Genomic DNA, 23,792 nt, shown 5'->3' on the forward strand with positions numbered 1-23,792 from the left:
AAGTCACTACATTAAACTTAAACTGATTTTATGAGTAAAATAAACATCCTAATTAAATTCTTCCCACCTTAAACCTTCATTCATTTTTTCTGTCCTCCTCTTGATTGTTAGTTGTATTTTACAAAAAGTGCTGCAGATTAAAAAACAATAAAAAGATTCATGTTAGACAGCTACAAAACTAAACCAGACATTTATATATTACAGTTATCCTTTTCAGTGTCAATGTCTCATTACACAGAGATATGAAAACATGTTATATTTGAGGATTGAGAATATTTATCCTTCCAAAATAAAAGCTGTTACAAACATGAATGTAAATGGAAGAATCTGAGTGACACTTTGGGTGAAGCGTCACTGAGATGCAGTTAGAAACAGATCGTCCACATTCTGATGTGGTTTAGTTAATACAGCATCTGATCCTCCAAATTATTCTGATTATCAGACTTCAGTGACAGAAATACACTGTGTGCACAATAATTGGGCAAGTTTTAGTTTTGAGCATTAAGTTATTAATCAGAAACTACAGACTTTCATTTAATCTTAAATATTATTTAATCTCAAATATGAATGTTCAAGATTGAATGTTTAGAGTCATGATTTGAGGAATATCTATATGTTCACAATGATTCTCCTCTTCAGGCCACAGCCACACATCACCTGCTATTAAGATTCAGCTTGGAGTTAGAAAATATGCCTAAAATAATGTTATGGTCAAAAATACTCACTTGCCTGATATTTATGAAAAAATATTTCTGTCACAAGTCTCAATAATCATCACGAACTAAAGTCTCTACGACGGGAATAAAAGTTAAAACCGAAAGTTTGTTTTTCTCTGCAACATGCAGGAACATGTTTCTGTCACCAGGTGGCGCCAGTTTGATCTTTGTCTATTTTGTTTTATTCCTAAACTTTCTTACCCAGCGAATTAATAATGTTCATGTTGGATCAACTAGAAGTCATTTGGTTCAGATTCTGAATTAAGCAGCAAAATATCATTTCTGATGTTAAATAGGAAAAATCTTTTGTTCATCATGATCATATTTGCATTTCCTGTTTTACTGTAGAAACCGTCTGTTACAGAATCATTAACTTTCTGTCCGATCACGATTCAAATGCATAATGTGCATTAAATAAAGTATTTATTTTAGCATTTTAGTTTCTGAACACAAAGAAACTCATTTTAATCGTCATGGCGACTTTTCATCGTCAGTACGAAACGTAACAAAAACATTAAACCAAGAGAATATGATTATATTTGAACTGCTCACCTTTTCCTTCATTGGTTATTTGGACGAAATTATGGAAATGAGTCTGGATGGAAAAATGTCTTTATGCCATCAGTTTGGAGCAAATGTCAGAGTTTCTCTGGATTCAGATTCTCTGATTCTTTAGTTGTTTATTCTGAACATCTTTACTGAACGTCTCTGAGGATTCAGTCACATTTAATCACAGGCTGACCTGAACATCCAACACTGTATTAACTCTTTATTTCCTCATCCTGGATCCAGATGTTGAACCTGAAGCTGCTTCGATTGGAGGAGAAATCCTCAGAAGAAGGAGGATAAAAAGTTTGATGTGAAGCTGCAGAGTGAAACACAGAGGAAGAGGAGGAGCTGCTGTGCTCAGGTGGAGACATATAATAAATAGATACATAATAATAATAATAAAAACTGGAGACATTTTAGAAACAAACATCAGAGATGGTTTATAATCCACCAGTAGGAACCGCCTTCATGCTTCAGCTTTTTAATTCTCAACAGGATCTGAAAGGAGCAAAAACACAACTTAGAAGCTGCAATGTGTGGTTTTGTCTACATGGTGTCGCTCTAAGCTCTGACTAAAAGCTGCTCAGCAGAGAAAGTTAGTATTTCTGTGGCACCCGAGTGGTGTACCTAATAAATAACTGCAGGGATTGTGGACAGAGTTTTAAAACAGCCCAATAAAATTTACAGTAATTTATTTAAAAGGTGAATAATTTAAAGGAGACGTAGGCAGTCCTTGACGGCAAAGTCAATAAACAAGTCTGTAACATAGACTCTAAGCTGGCCCAAGGGGAGGTGCGGTCCTCTATTGCTCCCAATTCTTTTGGCTCGGTCCGACTGATCCTCCGGTCCCTGGCGAACCTCGGCAGCGATCCAGCCGCTCCCCCTCCTACAGCCGGCCCCCTGCTCCTTGACGGCGACCAGTCAGGTGACTCGCTGTCCTCAACAGCAGCCAGACTGGTACTTAGTGATGCGTCCGGCAACACCGATGCGTCGGCGCATGCATCAAGCCCAGAGACCAAAACCCCGTGTTGGTGCGCGTATTGCTTCCAGCAAGTCATGTGACCGATACAGGAACTGTTTCGAAATGACACTGATGCACCAAACTGTGTCTATAAGGAAGCGAATCTATCAGCGGGATGCATTTGCCAAAAGACTTCTTGATCTTTTACGGTACAGGAGGTCTTCGAAGTATTCTGCCCACCAGCCCACAATGTCCCGAGTTGAGGTCAGCAGCACACCATCCCCACTATAAACAGTGCTGGTGCTGTACTGCTTCCCCCTCCTGAGACATGGGATGGTGGACCAGAATCGCCTCAAAGCCGTGTGGAAGTCTCTCTCTATGGTCTCTCCAAACTCCTCCCACTCTTGAGTTTTTGCCTCAGCAACCACCCAAGCCGCATGTCGCTTTGCTCGCCGGTACCCATCAGCTGCTGTCCCACAGGTCAAAAAGACCCGATAGGACTCCTTCATTAGCCTGACAGCATCCCTCACCGAAAGGTGTCCACCAACGGGTTCGGGGGTTGCCACTGCGACAGGCACCGACAACCTTGTGGCCACAGCTCCGATAAGCCGCCTCGACAATGGAGGCACGGAACATGGTCCACTCAGACTCAATGTCCCCCACCTCCCACGGAACGTGTTCGAAGTTTTGCCGGAGATGGAAGTTAAAGCTCCGTCTCACAGGGGATTCCGCCAGACGTTCCCAGCAGACCCTCACAACAAGTTTGGGCCTGCCAGGTCTGACCGGCTTCCTCCCCCACCACCGGAGCCAACTCACCACCAGATAGTGGTCAGTGGACAGCTCCGCACCTCTCTTCACCTGAGTGTTCAAGACATACGGCCGCAGATTCGATAAAACGATGACAAAGTCGATCATTGAACTGCGGCCTAGGGTGTCCTGGTGCCAAGTGCACATATGGACACCCTTATGCTTGAACATGGTGTTCGTTATGGATAATCCGTGATGAGCACAGAAGTCCAACGACAGAACACCGCTCGAGTTCAGATCGGGGGGGCCGTTATTCCCAACCACGCCCCTCCAGGTCTCACTGTCATTGCCCACGTGAGCGTTGAAGTCTCCCAGCAGAACAAGGGAGTCCCCAGGAGGGGCACTCTCCAGTACCCCCTCTAAGGACTCCAAAAAGGGTGGGTAATCTGAACTGTCAGGCCACTAAGCACAAACGACAATCAGGACCTGTCACCCCACCCGGAGGGCGGGGGAGGCTACCCTCTCGTTCACCGGGGTAAACCCCAACATACTGGCGCTGAGATGGGGGGCAACAAGCATGCCCACTCCTGCCTGACGCCTCTCACCTTGGGCAACTCCAGAGTGGAAGTATGTCCAGCCCCTTTCAAGGAGACTGGTTCCAGAACCAGAGCCATGCGTCGAGACCGACTATTTCTAGCTGGAACCTCTCGACCTCACACACTAGCTCCGACTCCTTCCCCACCAGAGAGGTGACATTCCACGTCCCAAGAGCCAGCTTCTGCAACCGAGGATCGGACCGCCAGGGTCCCCTCCCTCGGCCGCCACCCATCACACAATGCACCCGACCCCTTTGGCCCCTCTCACGGGTGGTGGGCCCATGGGAGGGGGGGCCCATGTTTCCTCTTTAGGCTGAGCCCAGCCAGGCTCCATGGGAAAAAGCCCGGCCACCAGGCGCTCACCATCGTGCCCCCCCTCCAGGCCTATCTCCAGAGTGGGGCCCTGGTGACCCACGTCCGGGTGAGGGAACACCAAGTCCAAAGTTTTCTTTCATCATTGGGGTCTTCGGGCTGCGCTTTGTCTGGTCCCTCTCCTAGGACATGTTTGCCTTGGGTGACCCTACCAGGTGCATAAAGCCCCAGACAGCAAAGCTCCTCGGATCATCAGGGCACTCAAACCCCTCCACCACGATAAGGTGGCAGCCCAAGCAGAGGCAAATCCAGTTTTGAATATATATTTGATTTGTGGAATAAAAGTAAGCTCCCTGCTAAATAGATTCCCCAGGTTCCTGATTTATTAGGAATTATTAGGACTGATCTGTGTCTCCTTGGGGCCAAACAAACTGGTCCAAGCAGTGACCTCTGTGGTACTCCATGTCTAGCTGTGGTTTGTGAGGAAATAATTTATTCAAACTGCAGTTTTTCACATATAAATATAAATTAAACTTGCCTGGTGCTGTTTGCTCGATCCCTACAGCACAAAGCATAAAGAGATTATTGTGATCTACTGGATCAAAACCAGTACACAAGTCTGTACTGGACAGTCACAAAGATCTAACAGAACCAGTACCGTCCATTATCGTGGGTCAGAGTATCATTGGTGTTTTTGTGTTCTGAAACGGGCCTACAGTGGCACAAAACTAGTGCAAGGAAAATTAAAATAGATTCACAGATAGATCAACACAAGTACATGCAGCTTCAGTGTTTTGGTTTGTTTTTCGTTTGGATCTGGCTGCAGGCTGGCTTTGACAAAATGGCCGCTCTGCTTCCTGCTTCATCTTAAACTCTGTGGTTACATTTGTACAGGCAAAGCATTTCAGATCTGTGAGAATATATTGAATTGGGTTTGAATAATATATTTGAAAGAAATGCAACAATATTTTTAAAGGGTTTTTATTCTCAAGAATCAAAATTTCTCAGCTCATATTTTACAACATGCAAAAACATTTATTAAGACAACAGACAATGCTTTCTAGTGTTTTAGAAAGCATTAAAAACAAAAAAAGAAAAATACCAATCATTTTTCTTAGTTCATTGAGTTCAATGAGAAAGTGTGTCCAAACTTTTGGACACACACAGTGAAATTTTAACCTCCTGTAGTTCTAAGATCCTGCCTGAGCTTTTTTACAGTGTGGGTTCTGACGGTTCGCCGGTTTATTAGCTTTTTTTGTGGTTTCACAAACTTAAAAGCTGACGGGTCACCAGCTGGCTGACACCAGCAGATGTCGAAAAAAAAAAGTCAGACAGATTGGAAGGTACAAAACTATCACTGCACCTGACCTGCAAGAGCACAACCACCTCTCCAACGCTCATCATGAGCGCGTCGCACAAAAGCAGCACAAACCTAGACCACTAAAGCAGCGCACAATTTTTTGTTGTTTTTTTTTTTTTTTACACAAACGATTCTAATTCATAAAGACATGGAAGCGAAGCTGTGAGATCAAAGGAAAGAGGAGGATGTTGATTCCCAGGTTCAGGTGATGTCAGACGTCCAAAGGAGGAGAAGGTGAAGCAACAATGTTTGCTTAATTTTTACTCTTGTGGGAAACGTTTCGACTAGATTAAATTGTTTAAGCCACAGTCTTAGCGCGACGCTCAGGAAGAGTGGCAGATGTCAGCTAACGGGTGGCTCATCAGCTCTCCAGTTTGGTAAACATCAAAGAAGCTCAGAAACCGGCGACCCGCCAGAACCGACACTGTAAAAAGCTCCAGCAACATCCAAACCACTTGTAGAACTACAGGAGGTTCAAACTCCTGTCATTCATTTTTATCAGAAAAAGTGCCAAGCCACCAGATAAACAAAAGTAAACTGACCAATAAGATTTAAGCTTTGCGTGCCCTTTGACCCCCACAGACTCAAACCTGTGCTACGTACAAGATGTTTTGACACATAAGATCCTTTTTTTCTCCACAATTTTGTTAATTGTAAAGAGAGTTCAATAATAAAAATTTCAGAAATTATTCTTTTCTTTTTTTACTTCAAGGAAAATCTTAAGGTAGGCAGAGCTGCTGCAGCCGAACAGCTGCAGGCGCTGCTGCCCTCCGATAAAATCCTGCAGGCGTCTGCGCAGTTCTGAACTTTAACCATAGAGAAGAGTTTTATGCATAAAGCTATTTATTTTAAACATTTTTTGTAATTTACTTTTTAAAAAAATTATAAACAAATGTTATTAATTCAATGTAAATACATTAAATAAAATAATTTATTTGGCAGTGCTCCCTAATGACAATGGCTATTTTAAGAACTTGCTCCGTGGGCGACTGACAAGGTCCCCTCGGGCGACCGGGGGCCCACGGGCCCCGTGTTGGTGACCCCTGCCATAGAGGGTCCAGAAATTCTTTGGGAACCACTGCTGTAAATAATGACACTTTTAATGCAAAGTTGCTCTAAAAGTTGCATTAAAAGTCTATTAAAATGACAACTTTGCATTAAAGTGTCATTATTTACAAAATAATGCAAAGCTGACAGTTTTAAAGCAACTTTTAGAGCAACTTTATATTAAAAGTGTCATTATTTACCTAATGACACTTCATGACAACAGTCATAGACATTCATGAAGACTCCTTCAGGTGTTATTTCATGTTTATGATAGAGTCATGTCAGTCTTATGCACACCATGTCTAATAAAGTGTTACAGTTTTTTTCTTTGCATTAAAGCCATTTTTTTAATCTGAGGATAAAGCAAATAAAATAATCCTGATGCTTAATATCATGATAGGAATTTCAAAGTTCTTTTCTACAGTCCTAAAAGAAATAAATGAATTTGACAATCTTTCATCTTCTCTGTTTTTTGTTTTCAGGCTAGAAACAGTCACATATTTATCTGATGTGAGTTTCTGCTGTCGGTTTAGTAGAAAGATTGATATGTTTGTATTTAGTGTTGGATGATGAATGTTGGAAAGCATCAACATCTCAAATGTTTTTTCAAGACTTTCATTCAAAGTAAATAAATAAATTCCAAAATTTTACTATAAAAATTGACGACTATGTCATAAAATGCAGCGATAAGGTAAATAATTTGGGTTTGTGGTTCGATCCTTCTCATTTAAGAGGTAACGAGGCTTTGACCATCTCTAAACTTAAATGTTTTTAGGTGAATTTAAAAGTTTTATCATTTAAAAATGCAGGGTTCATATCCACCCATTAGTGTCTTCATGCATTGACTCCTGCAATTCTCTGTTTTCTGGGTTACTGAGGAAAAGTTTTACGGATCTGCAGATGGTCCAAAACGTGGCTGCTCACATTTTACCAAAACCATGAAATATGCTCACATTTCTACTTCTGTAATCTTTTCACTGGTTGCTTTAGGTTCAAACAGACTTTAACGTTTTGCTGCTCATTTACAAGACTTAAAGTTTTCTGATCTTCTGCAGCTTTATGTTCTACCTCATGTTCTCCCATCTTAAGACACTGACCTTTTCAAAACTCCTAAAACCAGAGGAAAAACATCTGGAGAGAATTTTTTTTCCATTTGAGCTCCTTATTGTTTAGCACTTTGAATAATGTTAATAATAATTATAATAACTTGTTGTATAAAGTTTGACTTTTTACATATTTCATGTGACAACAGCAGTTTAACAGTGTCCAGGACAAATGAACAACTTCCAACTAGAAGATTTTAAAAAAACTGAAAAACTAGACAGCAGGTCATAATAACATCCATAAATATTTGGTTATGTAACAAGAGTGTGAGCATTGTGCGTGCCGTGGTGGCGTAGGGGTTAGCGTGACCCACATTTGGAGGCCTTGAGTCCTCGATGCGACTGTTGCGGGTTCGACTCCCGGACCCGACGACGTTTGCCGCATGTCTTCCCCCCTCTCCTGTCAGCCTACTGTCATTTAAGGGACACTAGAACCCTCAAAAGACCCCCTGGAGGGGTAAAAAAAAAGAAAAAAAGTGTGAGCATTAAAAATAAGATTCACTGACAGAAATTAAATTAAAAACCTTTTGTAGGAACAAGCTGGGGATCAAGTCTGTCAACTTTTGAATATATTAAAAATACTTTTCAAGAAGTCAGTTTTCAAAAGCTGAGTAAGAGACTCTAAACTACAGAAACAGTTATGGACATAAAATGTTCTTTTTTAACTTACATGATTCTTCATCCTTTTTTTATCTCAAGAAAAGATTATTAAATCTTTAATCTAATATGAAGGACTTGCTTTTGGGTTTAAAGCATACAGTTTTTTCATTATTATTCACAGTTCTATACATGTAACAGTTTTCATACCAACAAGTGATATGAAGGAGATTTCAGGTCAGGATGATGAATTCAGACACTTTGGTTTGATTTTCCCACGTCCTGTAAAGGTCTTTCTTCAGCTTCATCTCTTGGTTTGCCATTTTCTCTGTGATCTATGAAACACAAAACAAAATGTTTTCAATAAAATCATCTTCTTCTGATTGTTTGATATCCCAAAGTAACATTATTATTAAGATGGCTTGAATAAAAACTGAATTCTGTCATTTTTAGTTTTTCAAAAGAAAATTATCATCAATCAGCAAAAAATAAAGTAAAGTTTTGACTTTTTCTGAAATTATTTGTCTTTCATTTGTTTCCAGATGCTTGTTGACAAAAATAAGACAATCCAGAAACCAAAGCATATTAAAATAAAAATGTAAACATAGTCATATTAAATTGAATATGTAATGAATATTCAGATGAGGCTTGTCAGATTAAAAGAACCTTTTAAATATAACTTTCATTAAGGTAGAAGAGATGTCTTTCATTAAGCTCTTGTTTCTTTTTTTAATTGGTCTGATGTAATTATAATCTTAAACATGTTTTAATTGGCTATAAGCTTCTCTGTTGAAGAAAACACAACAAAGAAGAGAAAATCTGAGTTATGTGTTTGCAATTTTTAATAGTTTTATTTATAGCATTTTATGAATGAATGTTGTTGGATTTTGTTTTCTTGATTCTTGGCTGTTTTTCTTTAGTGTTGTCCAGATCCGGGGCCACAGGTTGGTCACCTCTGGTCTAAACCTGCATATCACTGTTCAGGTCAGTGGGAAAGCTGGTGAGCCAGGAGTAAACCAGTCAGGTCACCAGTTCATTGCTGCTACATCAAATTATCTAGTCAGTCAGATTCAGTCACCAACAAGGAAGTTCAGTTTCCTGGTTTGATGCTCAGCTGTGATGTTCAGTGACTGCAGTCCTGCTTAGTTTATCAATGAGCAGGAAAATAAAAAAGTAAATAATTAACATAAGTTAATTATTACATAATTGTTCCATTTCCATACCTCCATCATTTCTCCCTTGTTCATTTTGAGAGTTGTTGTTCCAGCATGGAAAAACTGAACACAACAGAAAGTAAACAACAGTGAATATTTAGCTTAACAATATAAATGAGTGACAATATTTAATTCTCCTTAACAGTTTTTGTCTGGTAAAAATGTTTCATCAACCTGGGCAGGCAGAAAGGCTACAATAAACAACAAAGACCTAAAACAGAAAAAAGTTACTCATAATAATTTGGTTTCTTGTTTTTCTTTTCTTTTCAGACAAACATCAACAGATATTGATAAATATGTGAAAACTGCATAACTTTTCTTATACATGTTTATCCAGACAGCTCCATGTTTCTGAGTTTTACTTCTCTTCAGTTTCAGATCAGTTTTTGCAAACTATTAAAAACTATATTTTCTATCAATTGGAAATATGCATTTATGGAGAGAATCATTAATTCACCAAAATCCTGCAAGACTTACAAAGACAATGACTGACTTACTTTGTTTACCTCTGTGGCGACGTACAACACAGTATGTGATGAAGACGAGGATGATGAGTGCTCCAACAACAACAACACCACCAATAACTCCAGGATCAGGTCCTGTGACAAAAAAACAGGTTTTTAAAATTCCGCTTTTGAATATTTTGAATTCAATTTAGCATATTTTTGTTTTATTAATGAGATCAAAGTTGTGAACCAACAGTCACCTCATCATTCAGGGGTCAACATTTACTGCACCACACACACACACACACGCACGCACGCACGCAAGCACGCAAGCACACACACACACACACACACACACCAATATGCAGATCAAAAGGTATTTAGCAGTTATCTGCTTTGCCCAACTGCACATCAACATGTGACAATAGGAAAAGCTGGAAGACAAATATTCAACCCAAATAGCCAAAATTGCTGCAGGTAACAAAGAAAGTCTAAAACTAAGCCAGAGTTCCAGTAACTACTGGTTATCTAGTTAAACATATTTACCTCCAGGAACAGTCGAGTTGCCTTGGGCTCCATTTTTATCTGTTGAGGAATTACATTAAGTGTTATAGACATCAATATATTTATCTGGTTTGTCTTAAATTATCTTAATTTTATATAACTCACCAAGTTTTAGAGTAACGTTCACCTTCCTGACTTGACTTTGCAGTTTGGGAACAAAGCAAGTATAATTCCCTTCATCCTCCTTGGTTACTTTGATCAATCTGAGGGAAATGTTTCCTTTTTTAAACTCATCATGGAACATAGAGGTTCTGCCCTGGTACTTTGGGTCTGAAGTTTTATCATCTTTAGCTCCACTGTGATGCAAATGTATTATTTGACCCTGGAATCTCCATTCGATTGTTAGACTGTTCACGTCAAATGGAGGCTCCAGACGACATGGCAGAATAACGTCGTCTCCCACCTTTGCATGTATCGGGTCATGACCACCAACCACCTTCACTTGACCTGGAAGAATAAACAAAGATTTTTTTAAAAATCAACACTAATATTCCTGGTGACGTCCTGTTTGTTCTTCAGCTAACATTCATACTTATTCTCCTGTAGGATCTTTACAATTGTGAAAAAAAATGTAGCCAACCCATTAACAGAGGCTTTATAAAATAAATGTTTTTTTATTTGTTTATAAATGTATATCTACTATTTTGATTTTTTTTTGGTTGGTAAGATGACTCATGGGTAAAACTAATTTACTGTGCATGTGAACCTTTTAGTTGACCTGCATAAACATTTACTGAATTTACAGCAGGAGCTTATATTATTTTTCTTGTGGCAAAAGGGTTTTTATGATGTGATGTGTGATTTCTTTTCTTGTTCCCAGGTGCAAAGTGTTGGGATGACTTGGGGTCTAATCACAATCTGCCTTCTGTCTGCGCCAAGAAACCCTGAAAACTGTGAGGTTCCCAAAGAGGCCAGATTTAAAACAGAACCAGTGGAGGGTCAGTGCTTTTTGTTTCTGTTTTCCTGCCTTTTTAACCTTCAGAAAACCCAGAGATATTTCTGCTTCTTTACTGCCTATAATATCTCTCTTTAATGCAACCTAAGGAATGAAGCGACAAGCAACTCTGCAGTACTAGGACGTCCTGAGTCATGTTCGTTTATTGCTTTATTCCTGGACTAGTGACAAACCTGATTGGCTGCTCCTTGTGTAAAGGTTTAAGGATAAAATGTTTCTCTTATTGTTCACAGAAAAGGTTTTTGTGGCAGCCGCATATTTCCACACCAGGGAAGATATGTGCAAATATTGACGCAAACTTTGATGCAAAGTAAATTTTTATACATGCCGACTTGTGCGTAAAATATGGCGCCACACATTTTTTGCGTGCATGCATGATTTCTACATGAGGCCCCTGGACCTTAAAACAAGAACTGTTGTTAGAACCAGAAATAATTTGCTTTAAATTATCTAACAAAGATTCTTGTTATTTGTTGATGAATGTATTTTATTCAGTTATTCAAACTTTTCAGTTGGTTTAAATCCTTTTATAATTTAATTATTTAATCATCTTAGAGATATAAGATGTTTTTTCTGAAAAAAAAAAAGAAACGCATCTTATTTCTAAAAACTATCACTATGTCCTGACAGCATAACATGAGACACTCTGTGAAAACATCCAGCTCCACTGCTCTATGGTCCTACTACGATCTGCAGAAATACACTGCTCTGTGAGAAACAACCAATCAGAGCCATGAGGAAGGTTATAGCGCTAACAATCACTTTGTGTATACGCTGCACAAACCCTCCTACTTTCTCTCTGCTTTGTTACAGCTGGTTCACCACAGGGATGCTTGATATGAAAGCTCAGCTAGTTAGCATGACTATCGATGATGGTGGATAAACTGTTTCTGTAACAATAAGGATCGCACCAACCCACTACAGATCGGTGCTGCCTGTGGTGCTACTGTCACGACTTCCCACAGACAGACACCTGATGGATTCCAGTTTCACCAGTGGACTATAGGAACTGCATCCCCAGCATTCATAGCTTAATGTGGTTTAAGTGTCTGAATAACTTAATTCCTATCAAGCCATAAAACAGGCAGAAGACAAATGCTCTTGACTTTAATTAACAATTAATCAAAGTTTATGTTTGGCCTTATTTTTCCACCCATTTGGTGGAAAAATGTCACCACTAAAATTTTACATATTCCACCAAAAATGAGTAAAAATCTTTGGGGACAAAATACCTTTGGATGTAGTTTTACTCTATCATGCTATTTACTTTTATTTGAGTAAAATGTCTTGCTACTCCACCCTTTGAGTAACTTCACTAAATGAAAAACAAACATGTTTTAACCAAAAACACAACAGACAGACCTAAAGGCCTTAAGCCTGCATTAGTATAAAAGGTTTTTTTCTTTAAAATACTCAAAACTTAATATATACATTTGAACATGGCCTCATATTCTTGTCTGTCTGATGACACTTTAAAAATATTAAAATCAGGTGGACAGTAACTTGGTACTTTAGTCGCATTGTTACAAAATACTGTTTTACTTTTACTTAATTAAAGCTTAATACATTTCTTGGACAGTTAATTTTTACTTCTACTTGAGTAAAGATTGGTGAGATGCACAAAACGAGCGCAAACACAAAAACTATAGCATAAAACTCATAGCATGAAATGTAACAGTAATACAACAATAAAGATTATTTTATGCACTTTTACAAAGTAATCTTGCTATTTCCTTTAAATCTTTATTTGAAATGTTAAGATTTCTTTGTTGTACCACAGAAATCTTAACTTGCTTGAAAAGAAGTAGGAAGAAATAAGAAACTTATGAACTTCTACCCCAAAAACTCATACAATATTTTCAGATGGATCCTCATTAATAAATACATTAAAAAAATAAATAGGTTAATTAATTTTTATTTGGGTTTAGATATGTCTAAATCCAAACATCTATAGCCACACATTCATATGTGTCAGCCTCAATGTACACATTAGTGCTAACTCTCTCTCATATTTCTACATCTTGTGAAAATGACCTACTTATTTACTTTTAAATTGTAATAAATTTAGACTTTGTTTTAACTCCTCATTTAACTTGTTCATAACTTTACCCCATGAATTGAAATAAAAAAGCTTTTTCTACAAATCCTTAAGTTTGAGTTTCCCCTTAAGTACCGGTAATATCCCCATCTCTTTCAGAAAACAGGCTCTCTATGAGCTCAGGCTGAACTTTATTAGATGTGTGAGGGACCAGTTGCTGGGGACTTTAGACCAAGGAATCCCCCAAAACCCTCTTCCATTAAAATATGATTCTATTTTCTTTCCTATGAATATTTTGTTTTGCTATTATAAAGCTCTGTGTTTCATTGTCCATGTTAAGCTGAACATTCATAAATATGTTGGTAATTATTCTGGCTGAGAGTGAAATGAGTTTAGAAAGGGATCAGTTTTGAACAGGCGCTTAGGGCAGCCTTGGGTCCTAAGTTTCTGTGCTGAAGAAGCTCAGTAGAACATAGCAGCCATAGTTTGACTCACGTCGGATTTATGAATGTTGTTTGTATTTTCAGTAAAAAATGAAACTAAAGAAAATTTACAACCACCGCATGTCTCGACATCACTATTGTTTGAGTGGGCAACAGATGCCTTAAACATGATTTGAGTCATTTTAAATTAAAGCTCTTCAAATTTAAGGATTCTAGATTTTAATACTAACGGGTTTGTTTGCTCATAATAACCAACATTATGGATGATTCTAACGGCTCGTTTCTGTAGGATATTTAGTGGCTGTAAAGAGCTTTTGCAATAATTCCCCACACCTCTGAACAATATGTTAAATATGGCAAAATCAGAGAGTTATATAGAATAACTCTACATTATATTATTCTGTTATTCAGAACATGTCTAGCTTTAGCCAGGATTGATTTGCTCCTGCTTAGTTTATTCTGTAAATGTTTAATATGATATTTCCAACTGACTTTGTCATCTATTATTACACTGAGAAACTTATTAACATAAAGCCTGTCTAGAGTTACACCCTCTATCTGAACTTGAATTTTAGTATTTTTGTAGCAGTTTCCAAAAACCATGATTTTAGTCTTGTCCAAATTTAGTGATAATTTGTTATTGTCAAACCATTTCTTTAATTTACTGATTTCTATGGAAAGAAGTTGTAAGTTTTCACCAGAGACTAGAATATTTGTGTCGTCAGCAAATAACACAAATTTAATACATTAGACACTTTGCTTATGTTGTTTATATACAAATTAAATAAAACTGGTCTCATTACTGACCCTTGAGGTACTCCACACAAAAAAGTAGTTCTGGACTGGACTACAATTTCTGGGTCCTCTAACCAGAGCTGGCCCGAGGTAATGGACCGAGAGGGTCAGAACCCTCATAGCTAAATATGTTTCTGATGATGATATATGCTGGCACAGAAACTGTAACTAATTTATCCCTTGAACCAATTTAATGTTTTACCTTCACAGTTTCACTTTAATAATGAAATAAAATTAAGATGTTGAACTTTTGGCTTCAGCAGTATTGTGATAGAATCACAGTTTTCATCTATTAGATCAGCTGACTTCCCAGGTGAATTTGATCTAGAATCACCACTCTATGTTGAGGTCAACTTACTGACCTCTAGTGCTTAGAGATGTGATCAAACATAAGCTTTAATAAAGAGAGGCTAAAGCATTTCACTAAAAAACTGTTTCTATTTATGCTCAACAAAGACCTAAAAAGTTCAAAGAAAGTTAAAAAAAAACAAACTCTGACCAAATAACTCACCAGTAACGCTGAGTAGAACCTCAGCATTGCTGGAACCATCTTCAGTTTTCACGTCACACAGATACTGACCAGAGTCTTCAGTCCTCAGTCTGGACACCTGGAGTCTGATTCGTCCTTCTCTGAGGACGTCTTTGTCAATCTGGACTCGTCCTGAAAACTGTTCATCCTGAGAATCTGGAAACTCAACACCTTCATGGACCTGATAGAGAACTGATTCTTTATGAGGAGCCAACAAGCTGCAGTAGATGAACAGATCCCTCCAGGATCCCTGAGTCTTGGTGGTGAAGGTCCACTCCAGAGTGATGCTGTGGTTCTCCTCTGCCTGATAGCTGCTCTGTGTCACATTCACTACAAATGTTGCTGCTGAGGAGACAGAGAGGGAAAGAGAGGAGCAGACACACTGAGAACTGGAACATGGGAGTCTTTCAGCTCCATCTAGAGAGCTTTCTGTCACAAAGACAAGATGGAGACTGACCACAGAGACATGAGCTGAGGATGAGGAGCAGCAGGATCCTGGAGATCATCTTCATCCTGAGAGAGGAAGAGGAGGAGAGGCAGCAGAACATCAGGAACATCATCACTAACAATACAAGGAACAACTGGACTCATAACTCAGCCTGACTTCATTTAGATCATACTTATCTCATGGCATAAACAAATAAAGATCAGTAGCTGTTCTATTACAGGATTTTATCAATCACAGCACAGATCATCTCTCTCCTCTAAAACATTTGCTGGTCTTTCTTTTTGTCTTCTTGTCGATGCATTCCTCCTCTGGGAGCCAGCAGGGTCAGCAGGGTCAGCAGAGTAACTGAGTAACGGTTTACATGAAGGCAATTCCTAACTCTCTTCATTGATGACGTGAGAGACGGGGCCTCCCTTTCTGTCTCCTCTCCAGGGGCCTCATGTATAAAAGTGCTCAGTTTTCACAAAACATTTGCGGACAAATTTAGAAAAGTGCAGCGCACAAAATAATTCTGGTGTATAAAGCCATATGGACGCACATTCCTGCGGACCTTTCGTTTATAAATCCCAATTTGCGGAAAATAGAGCGCAGCTACTGCTCCGCCCTGTTGCCACCCATAAATACATATATAGATTAGTATAAATGCCCAGAAGGCTGTCACCATGTGTCCCAGTAACCGTGACAACAGTCCTTGCTTGTAGCAATATAAGCATTTATAATACTGATAATTATATATTTTATTTAATAGGTGCTATCAAGGCACATAAGGCCACTTCACAAAAAGTAAAAGTAATAAATTTTAAAGACAATATTCCAAATAGGAAAATATTTATGCAAACTTTCACGCCACCTTCCTTTTTATACATGCTGACTTGTGCTTACATATGGTTTATTTATATATGAGGCCCCAGTTGTTCTGAGTACTGCGGTGGCTGACCTGAGTGAAGTTGGTACCCAAACCGTCTTCAAATCAGACAAAATTGGTGTCAAAAGTTTGTGCAGCAAAAATTTTCATTTGTGCTGCTATCATTTTAAAGATATAAAGAAATGTTTCTAGAGGTCATCAAAGGTCAACCAGCCTCCCCACCTTCATAAAATCAAACAAAATTGGTGTCAATCAACTCGGCTACGTTTGTGCAGCAAAAACTGATATTCATTGACCTTTGATGACCTCTAGTAACATTTCTTTATATCTTTAAAATGATAGCAGCACAAACAAAAAATGTTGCTGCACAAACCAGCACAAACGTTTGACACCAATTTTTTCTGATTTGAAGAAGGTGGGGGGCCAACTTCAGGTCTGTGATGAAGTAGTTCTGTTAATCTGACGCGTCATCACACCTCCACCACCGTGCCTCACACTGGGAGGGGTTGGGCTGCTGAGGCTTTTTACTTCCTGTTTCCTTTAGGAAACTGTCATGGAAACCAAGATCATCCCTTTTCCCCATGCTGAAGATTTAAGTTTTACAGTAATAATAAATAAAGTTATCTTTAAAATGAATCACTCAAGTGACATCTAGGCCCAACAGTAGACTTAAATGTCAATAAAATAAATCTGCTTTGTGTTGTTTTTGTCTCCTGCAAACTTTGCTTTAATTCTACGTCTTTTTTCTATCTAATCATAATAAATCATAGTCAGTCAGAAAGAGTCATGAAACAGGAAGAGCAGGTTTCCTGGAAAAAGAGGAAGTAACTTGAAATGGTGTAAAAAGCTGTAACTGCAATTAAACATCACTGATATGTTGGAGGTGGATGGTAGGTGAAAGGGTTAAGGGAAAAGGGGAACTAACAGGAGAGCAGAAATGATCAACGCCTTATTTGGAAGCAGGTTGTTGAACAACGTAAACGTTTCAGAGAAAAGGTTGTGCAGGCAATGGACATAGCAGATTGATCAACCCTGAGACATGAGCACAGACATCAGGACAAAATGTCTGTAAGACAGTGATGGATATGAGATCATCTGTCTAAGCAGTCAGCCAATGAAACAAGCACAGCATCAGTGCTAGCCAATGCAAACACACCAAAAGGTGGATAAACCCTATAAAAGGTGAGAGTAAAAGAGGAAACTTTGGTTGGATCCTCCAGGCAGCTTCGAGCCAAGATCGAGATGGACAAAGAACTCTGCAGCTGAAGAAGAGCCGGGGCCACAGAGCTGAAGACTGTCCTGCTCATGGGGACCAACCTGTCAGGCCCACAACATGTGGCTTCACATCGCACTTCTCTCATCGGCTGGGTTCAGACCCCAAAGACAAAGATGAAGATAAAGGCAAAGACGAAGAACTGGTGCCTTCCTTCCTGCCAGCACCAAGTCCTGTGTGACCTCACCATCCATGCGGAGAAGAAGCTCATCAGACCTACAGAGATCCCGGCCTTCATCGATCAACTTCTCCTCCTCCTGCAACACCTTCATCATCATCAGGCCAGGTCTGGGGTTCGAAACGCCAAACTCCGTCCGTCTCTCTCAAAGGTTCCCTTTTTTAGTTCTCAGTGTCAGCATTAGGGAAAGACAGACTAGATGATTGATTTTACTTATTTGATTATTTCTGAATTAAGCTGTACTGACCCTTGCAAAAATGCCTTACTAATAAAATATTTAGCATAAAGAAAATCTAAAAGATGTTGTGGACATTCAGTTAATGAGTCACCTTAAAGTTCTTTGATGGTTGTAAAATAGCTATGATGTTTGATTCTGGAGAGGAAAAAGTGGAAAATGTTTTATAGGTTGCTGGTAGCCCAAATGTAAAACATCATCCTTGGGACTCACTGAGTCACTAAAACCAACCTGGTTCAGTAACAAGAGCAAGCTGTAATTTAGAGAAGGAGCGACCGTTAACAGGTGTGCTCTGTGAAACTAGTTGGCTGCAGGCTGATCAGTCTGGCTAATTCACAGGGGGAAGAAGGTTGGGACACCTGGATGTAGTTCGTCAGGAACCAGGCGAATCGCTGCTCAAAACCAGCTTAAACAGAGTTTACTTCAGTTCTGGACAGGATAAATCCCAGCAGATTTAGGAAACTCAATTAACCCGTTAGATGGAGAGCTGGTAGAACATGGCATGAGCAGCAGTGATGTGTCCAGTTCCTGTCCCCAGTGGACGGCTGTCCTGCATGTTTAGCTGGGTTTGGGTTCATCTTAAAATTAAACCTTAAATATCCAGGATTTGATGTTTCAGACGCTGACGGACGATTTAAAACATTTTCTCATGAAGCTTCAGGTAAAATTTTATTTCACGGCTCAGATGAAAAGTTCTGATCAAAAACCTGACAGGAAATAGATCCAGTGATATCAGATCTGCTAACTTAGAGTGTAATTATTCCTAAAGAAACCTGAGACGTCCTTCATGCTCTGAGTTAAAGTTCAGTTTAAAACATTCAGTCATATTTTCAGATAAAATCAGATTCTCACCCAGAGCAGCAGAACACAGAATCAGAACCAGCAGGAGAGAGGAGGTGGTCCAGTTCAGCATTGATGCTCTGTTAGAAATAATAAAACACATTAATTATAGACATTATTTCTCCAAGTCATCACATGCAGAGAACCGAAAATTGTACTCAAGTAGCAGTAGCACTACTTCAACATATTTTTACTCAAGAAAAAGTAAAATAGTATTTGGTAAAAACTCAACTCAAGTACTGAGAAACTGATCAAATTATCAATCATTTAATATTTTAAAATTACATCGTCAGACAGACCAAAATTTAAAGTTTTGTGGAACTTTTGGTATTTTAAGGACAAAAATGACAATAATTTATATGAGTAACAATAAAATAACATAATTAGGTAAAATATATAAATATATATATATATATTTTCCAAATCAGTTTCTTTCCATAAAAAACTTATGAAGCTTTAACAAAAACTGCAGGTGTGTGTCTGTGTTTGAATTCTTGGTTAAAACATGTTTGGTTTTCATTCAGTGGGTAGAAAATCCAGAGATTTTACTCAAGTTAGAAACATTTCAGAATAAAATTACTCAAGTAAAAATGATGGCGAAGTAATAAAAACTCCTAAAAGTACATTTGTTCTAAAAAGTTACTCAAGTTAATGTAACAAGTTACTATTCACTCTGATCACATGATAATTATAGAGGTGTAGTCATTTCAATATGGCGTCCAGATGAAGAACAAAACGGAGGATTATAAAATGTTTCACTTAGACTGATCAGATCTGCAGACGCTTATTTAGTTTAGCTTAAAGTTTAGTTTTAGTTTAAAAACTCATGCAGAAAACAAACGAGAAGCTGGTAATTAGTATAAAAGTGTCAAAAACTTGTTTGATCAAACAGAAACTAAACATCTTTCTTAACTGGGCGTTTCTGTAATAATCGCTATTACACAAAAACGGACGTTTTTTCAGCAAACATGACGCATAGAGAAGAAAATATGCATATATACATAGTAAATATTTAATAATTAAAAGCTGAAATGACCTTTGCACCGAAATCTTCATGAAAAAAAAACAGCGCAGTCACGTAAAATAGGCCCGTATTACGAAAATCAACACATGGCGAGAAATTCTGCTTTGTTTAATCTGTTTAGTCAAAACCTCTACAGAGTTTATACCGTTGTTATTAATATAAAGATATGTTATGTAATAAGAGCGAAACAAACTTGAACAGAAACATGAAGAATTGTACTAATATTGCTGCTAAAACTTTGTTCCACCATCAACTAAACCTTCCTTTAATGTGTGAATTTTCTAAACTCTTTAAATCTGCAAACATGAATAAAAACTGACCGTTTCAGATCTTCTGTGTTGAAGATCAGAGAAGAAAATGTTCCCGAAATTCCTGTTTCCGGAAGAGGTTGAGGAAACCAGTGATGGGATTTTCGGCTCCTTTTCGAGATGCGGCTCTAATGGCTCTTCTTACTGTGGAGAGCCGGCTCTTTCGGCTCCCAAACGGCTCCCCATATATATTTTTGACATTATTAATTAATTAATTAATAGCTTAAACCTAATTTTATAATATTTTGTTTCATTATTGACATTGTTAAGCACTTATGATGAGTAAAAATGCCGCATAACAATGCTTTATAAATAAACCTTTTATTATAACCAATTAAATTATCACAAAATAGCACCACTTCCACAAAAATAACTTAAAATAAATTAAATTTTAATAGGTATCATAGTAATATTATAGTAAAGTTCAATGAGATGATGTTTGAACACTGTACCTCTCTGCGCTGACCTCCACTGTGACCTGGTCCAAGGGCTCCAGGACACTGCAGGCCTCTTGCAGAGCCTCCCACTCCTCTTGGCTGAGAGGAGCCACAGGTGCATTGATCACTGCCAGTGTTGCGATAACCACATCCTTTGATTCAAGCATTCGCTGGATCATATGGAATGTACAATTCCAGCGGGTGACACACTCCTGTTTGAGCTTAAGCTCTGCCATAGACATCTGCTTCTGGGTGGATTTAAGTTTTTGGGTGGCTGCTGTGCTTCGGTGGAAAAATTCCACTATTGCCTTCACTTTGTCCACAGTGGGCTTCATAGCCCTCAGAGCATTTCTCACAGATAGATTAATGGTGTGTGCCAGGCATGGATGGTGTGTCCATTTCAACAGCTGGATGGCTCTTGTAATGTTGGCTGCATTGTCTGTGACACAACACACAACTTTGTTTTCCACCCCCCCACTCTCTTGCCACTCGGAGGAGCTCTTCTGCCAGGTTTTCGGATGTGTGCCCGTCACTAAACTCAAAACAGTCCAGCAGAGATGACACCATACTGTAGTTTTCAATGAAATGGCAGGTGACAGACATAAATTATGTGGCGGAGCGGGATGTCCAGCAGTCAGTGGTCAAGCATACAGCTGAGGCTCTCTTCACCCTTTCTTGCAGGGAGGCCCGTACTGCATCATATAGGCCTGGGATTATTTTCTGTGACAGGGTTTTTCGGCTGAGGAGGGCATACATGGGATTGAGGGCATGGCAGTAACTCCTAAATCCGACATCCTCTACAATGGAAAAGGGCTGGAAATCACGTGCCACCATCTTGGCAAGCTCCTCATCGATTGCGCTCTGTCTTGCTGGAGTTAGAGACTTCTGCAGGAACTGCTTCATAGAGCTCTGGGTTGTGGATGCAGGAAGGTGGGATCCAGGCTGGGATGTAGGAATGGGGGCAGACATTGTTGCCGAAGGAGCAGTTGATGTTCTTGCACCTGAAGAAGCAGCTGCAGTAGTTGTTGCACTCGCGCTGTCAGAAGGTTGTGGTTCCCCTTCTGGCCTCGACTCCTCCAGCAATACTGATGCGTGTGATGTCAGCATGTGCCTGTGCAGGTTGTTTGTCGAGCCTGCACGATAGGAAATGCTGACTTTGCACAGTCTGCACTCTGCCCTGGAGCTTGATGTAGCATTAAAATGAGTCCAAATCTTGCTCCGTTTTCTGTCACTCATTTATTTTCACCTATTCAGTTCTCACACTGACTCCCCTTCTTTCTGTGCTTCTTGACCGCTGAGTGAGTGTCTGTACATAAACACCTGCCGACGAAGGCTATACAGCTTGGCCAATTGCCTGCCGTTTCCACAAAAAAAGTGGAGATAAACTTTTTTTTTTCAGTGTTTTCCCGCCACATTATTAATTGAAACTGTGTGTGATTGGTCAGATGTGTGGAGCACACGCTTGACATGAGGGCAGTGGACCGAGGGAAAAAAACTCTCCGCTCTAGCACTGGCAGAAGAGCAAAACGCGCAAGGAGAGGGAGAAGGGGGGGAGAGACAGCGAGGCACCGCAGGACAAAAAAAAACGATGTGGGGAAAAACTATCGGCTCTGGCACTTGCAGAGCACAAGCACAACGACAGGGAGGCGGAGAGACAGCGATATACTGTAGGAAAAAACCCGGCTCCCAAACAGGATCCTAAAACGGCTCCCATTGTGGAGCCGGTTCCAATCGTTCACTTCAAAGAGCCGGCTCTTAGAGCCGGATCATTCGCAACCGACACATCACTAGAGGAGACCATTGCTACGTCATCATTCCTCCTGTTTCTCTTAAAGGAGCCGTAGATGATCAACCACCTGTTTATTCCACGGAATCGGTTTCTGCAGTTCGCTGAATTATTTTTAATCATAACAAATTATTATACGTTGGGGGGGGGGGGGGGCACTAAAAGCGGGGAAACTCCATTCATTTGCGCTTTGGCATGTTGTTGGCGTACTGACAGCCACGCTATCTATCTTCTGATAAAGAACATGGCTGCCCGCACTGACGCGGCTCAGGGATTACGTCACACGCAGCGCAGTGCGCCGTGCCCTAGTGCCTGTAAATTTAATGGTCCAATGAAGGAAATTTTAAAAAACAGGACATTTCCTCACTTTCTAAAAAAAACCCGGGACGCCCGGGACAGGACGTGAAATACGGACATGTCCCGGGAAATACGGACGTTTGGTCACCCTAATATAAAATATATCAATAAAGCTGATCTTAAATAAAATACAGAACTTTATTAGATACAAAGCCAACAGAATGCAGAATGTCTGTCTTGTAATCAGTAGTAAATACAATATGTAAAATATCTAAATACAAAAGAAGCAATAAACCACAAACAGTTTTTATTCATTTAAAGATAAACTATATTAACAGATCATTGGCCTTTTCTGCAGAAAAAGTCATTCAGGACAGGATGGGGAGAGTCTTGGTGCTGGGCCGGATGTGGGAGGAGGAGATATCTATTTTAAATGTTTATGCTCCTAACGAATGTGACGAATCCTTTTTTAAAGAAATAGCTAATATAATTGCAGAGAATGCTAAAGGCATATTAATAATTGGAGGAGACTTTAACGCAATACAGGATGGCAAAATGGATAGGAAGCTGGCAGAGATAGGGGGACAGAGCAGAAAAACAAAAATACTTAAAAATATGATAACTGAACTGGGACTGGGGGATCCATGGAGATCTAAAAACCCAAGCAAAAAGGATTTTACTTTATTTTCGAAAATTCATAATAGCTATTCAAGGATAGACTTCTTCTGCATACCTCAAAAATACTTTTATAAAGTAATTGACTGTAGTATTGAATCAATAACTCTGAGTGATCATGCTCCAGTTACTCTACAATTAAACTTAAGTAAAGATACCCCCTTTAGATACTGGAGACTAAACGTATCATTGCTCACTAATACATCAGTGATTCAGGAACTGAAACAACATTTGACTGAATATTTAGAAATAAATGATAATGAATCAGTAACTCCACCTATGATGTGGAGTGGAGCTAAGGCAGTATTAAGAGGAAAAATGATACAGATATCTTCCAGACTTAAGAAACAATGCATGGAAGAACAAACAAGACTTGAAAATAAAATAAAACAACTAGAAATTGAACATAAGCATAAAGGAGGAGATGACATTCTAAAGGATTAGAAAAGAGCTT

At 39.2% G+C, this 23,792-nt stretch overlaps 2 protein-coding genes across 6 annotated transcripts in view; both read right to left on the reverse strand.

Annotated features, from left to right (window-relative positions):
- The window catches only part of LOC116733142 (uncharacterized), a 43,703-nt gene extending 23,179 nt beyond the window's left edge, over positions 1 to 20,524 (reverse strand). The window contains exons 1-9 of one of the 5 annotated variants that reach the window (XM_032583929.1): positions 20,156 to 20,524; positions 18,824 to 18,891; positions 15,430 to 15,485; positions 14,955 to 15,317; positions 10,616 to 10,659; positions 9,700 to 9,801; positions 9,212 to 9,265; positions 8,216 to 8,323; positions 2,485 to 2,490 (exon numbers count right to left, since the gene is read on the reverse strand). In XM_032583929.1, coding sequence (XP_032439820.1) covers positions 8,222 to 8,323; positions 9,212 to 9,265; positions 9,700 to 9,801; positions 10,616 to 10,659; positions 14,955 to 15,317; positions 15,430 to 15,484 — 720 coding nt within the window. In that variant the 5' untranslated portion in view covers position 15,485; positions 18,824 to 18,891; positions 20,156 to 20,524 and the 3' untranslated portion in view covers positions 2,485 to 2,490; positions 8,216 to 8,221. Of the gene's footprint in view, positions 1 to 2,484; positions 2,491 to 7,802; positions 7,841 to 8,130; positions 8,324 to 9,211; positions 9,266 to 9,699; positions 9,802 to 10,194; positions 10,237 to 10,615; positions 10,660 to 14,954; positions 15,318 to 15,429; positions 15,486 to 18,823; positions 18,892 to 20,155 lie in introns of those variants that run through there. The other 4 variants (XM_032583931.1, XM_032583930.1, XM_032583932.1 and 1 more) reach the window with 4 other exon arrangements.
- LOC116733095 (oocyte zinc finger protein XlCOF6-like) overlaps positions 1 to 23,792 on the reverse strand; it is a 778,765-nt gene that overhangs the window by 125,672 nt on the left and 629,301 nt on the right. The window lies entirely within an intron of this gene.

The sequence above is a fragment of the Xiphophorus hellerii genome, chromosome 14 (assembly GCF_003331165.1).
Source record: "Xiphophorus hellerii strain 12219 chromosome 14, Xiphophorus_hellerii-4.1, whole genome shotgun sequence".
Lineage (NCBI taxonomy): Eukaryota > Metazoa > Chordata > Actinopteri > Cyprinodontiformes > Poeciliidae > Xiphophorus > Xiphophorus hellerii.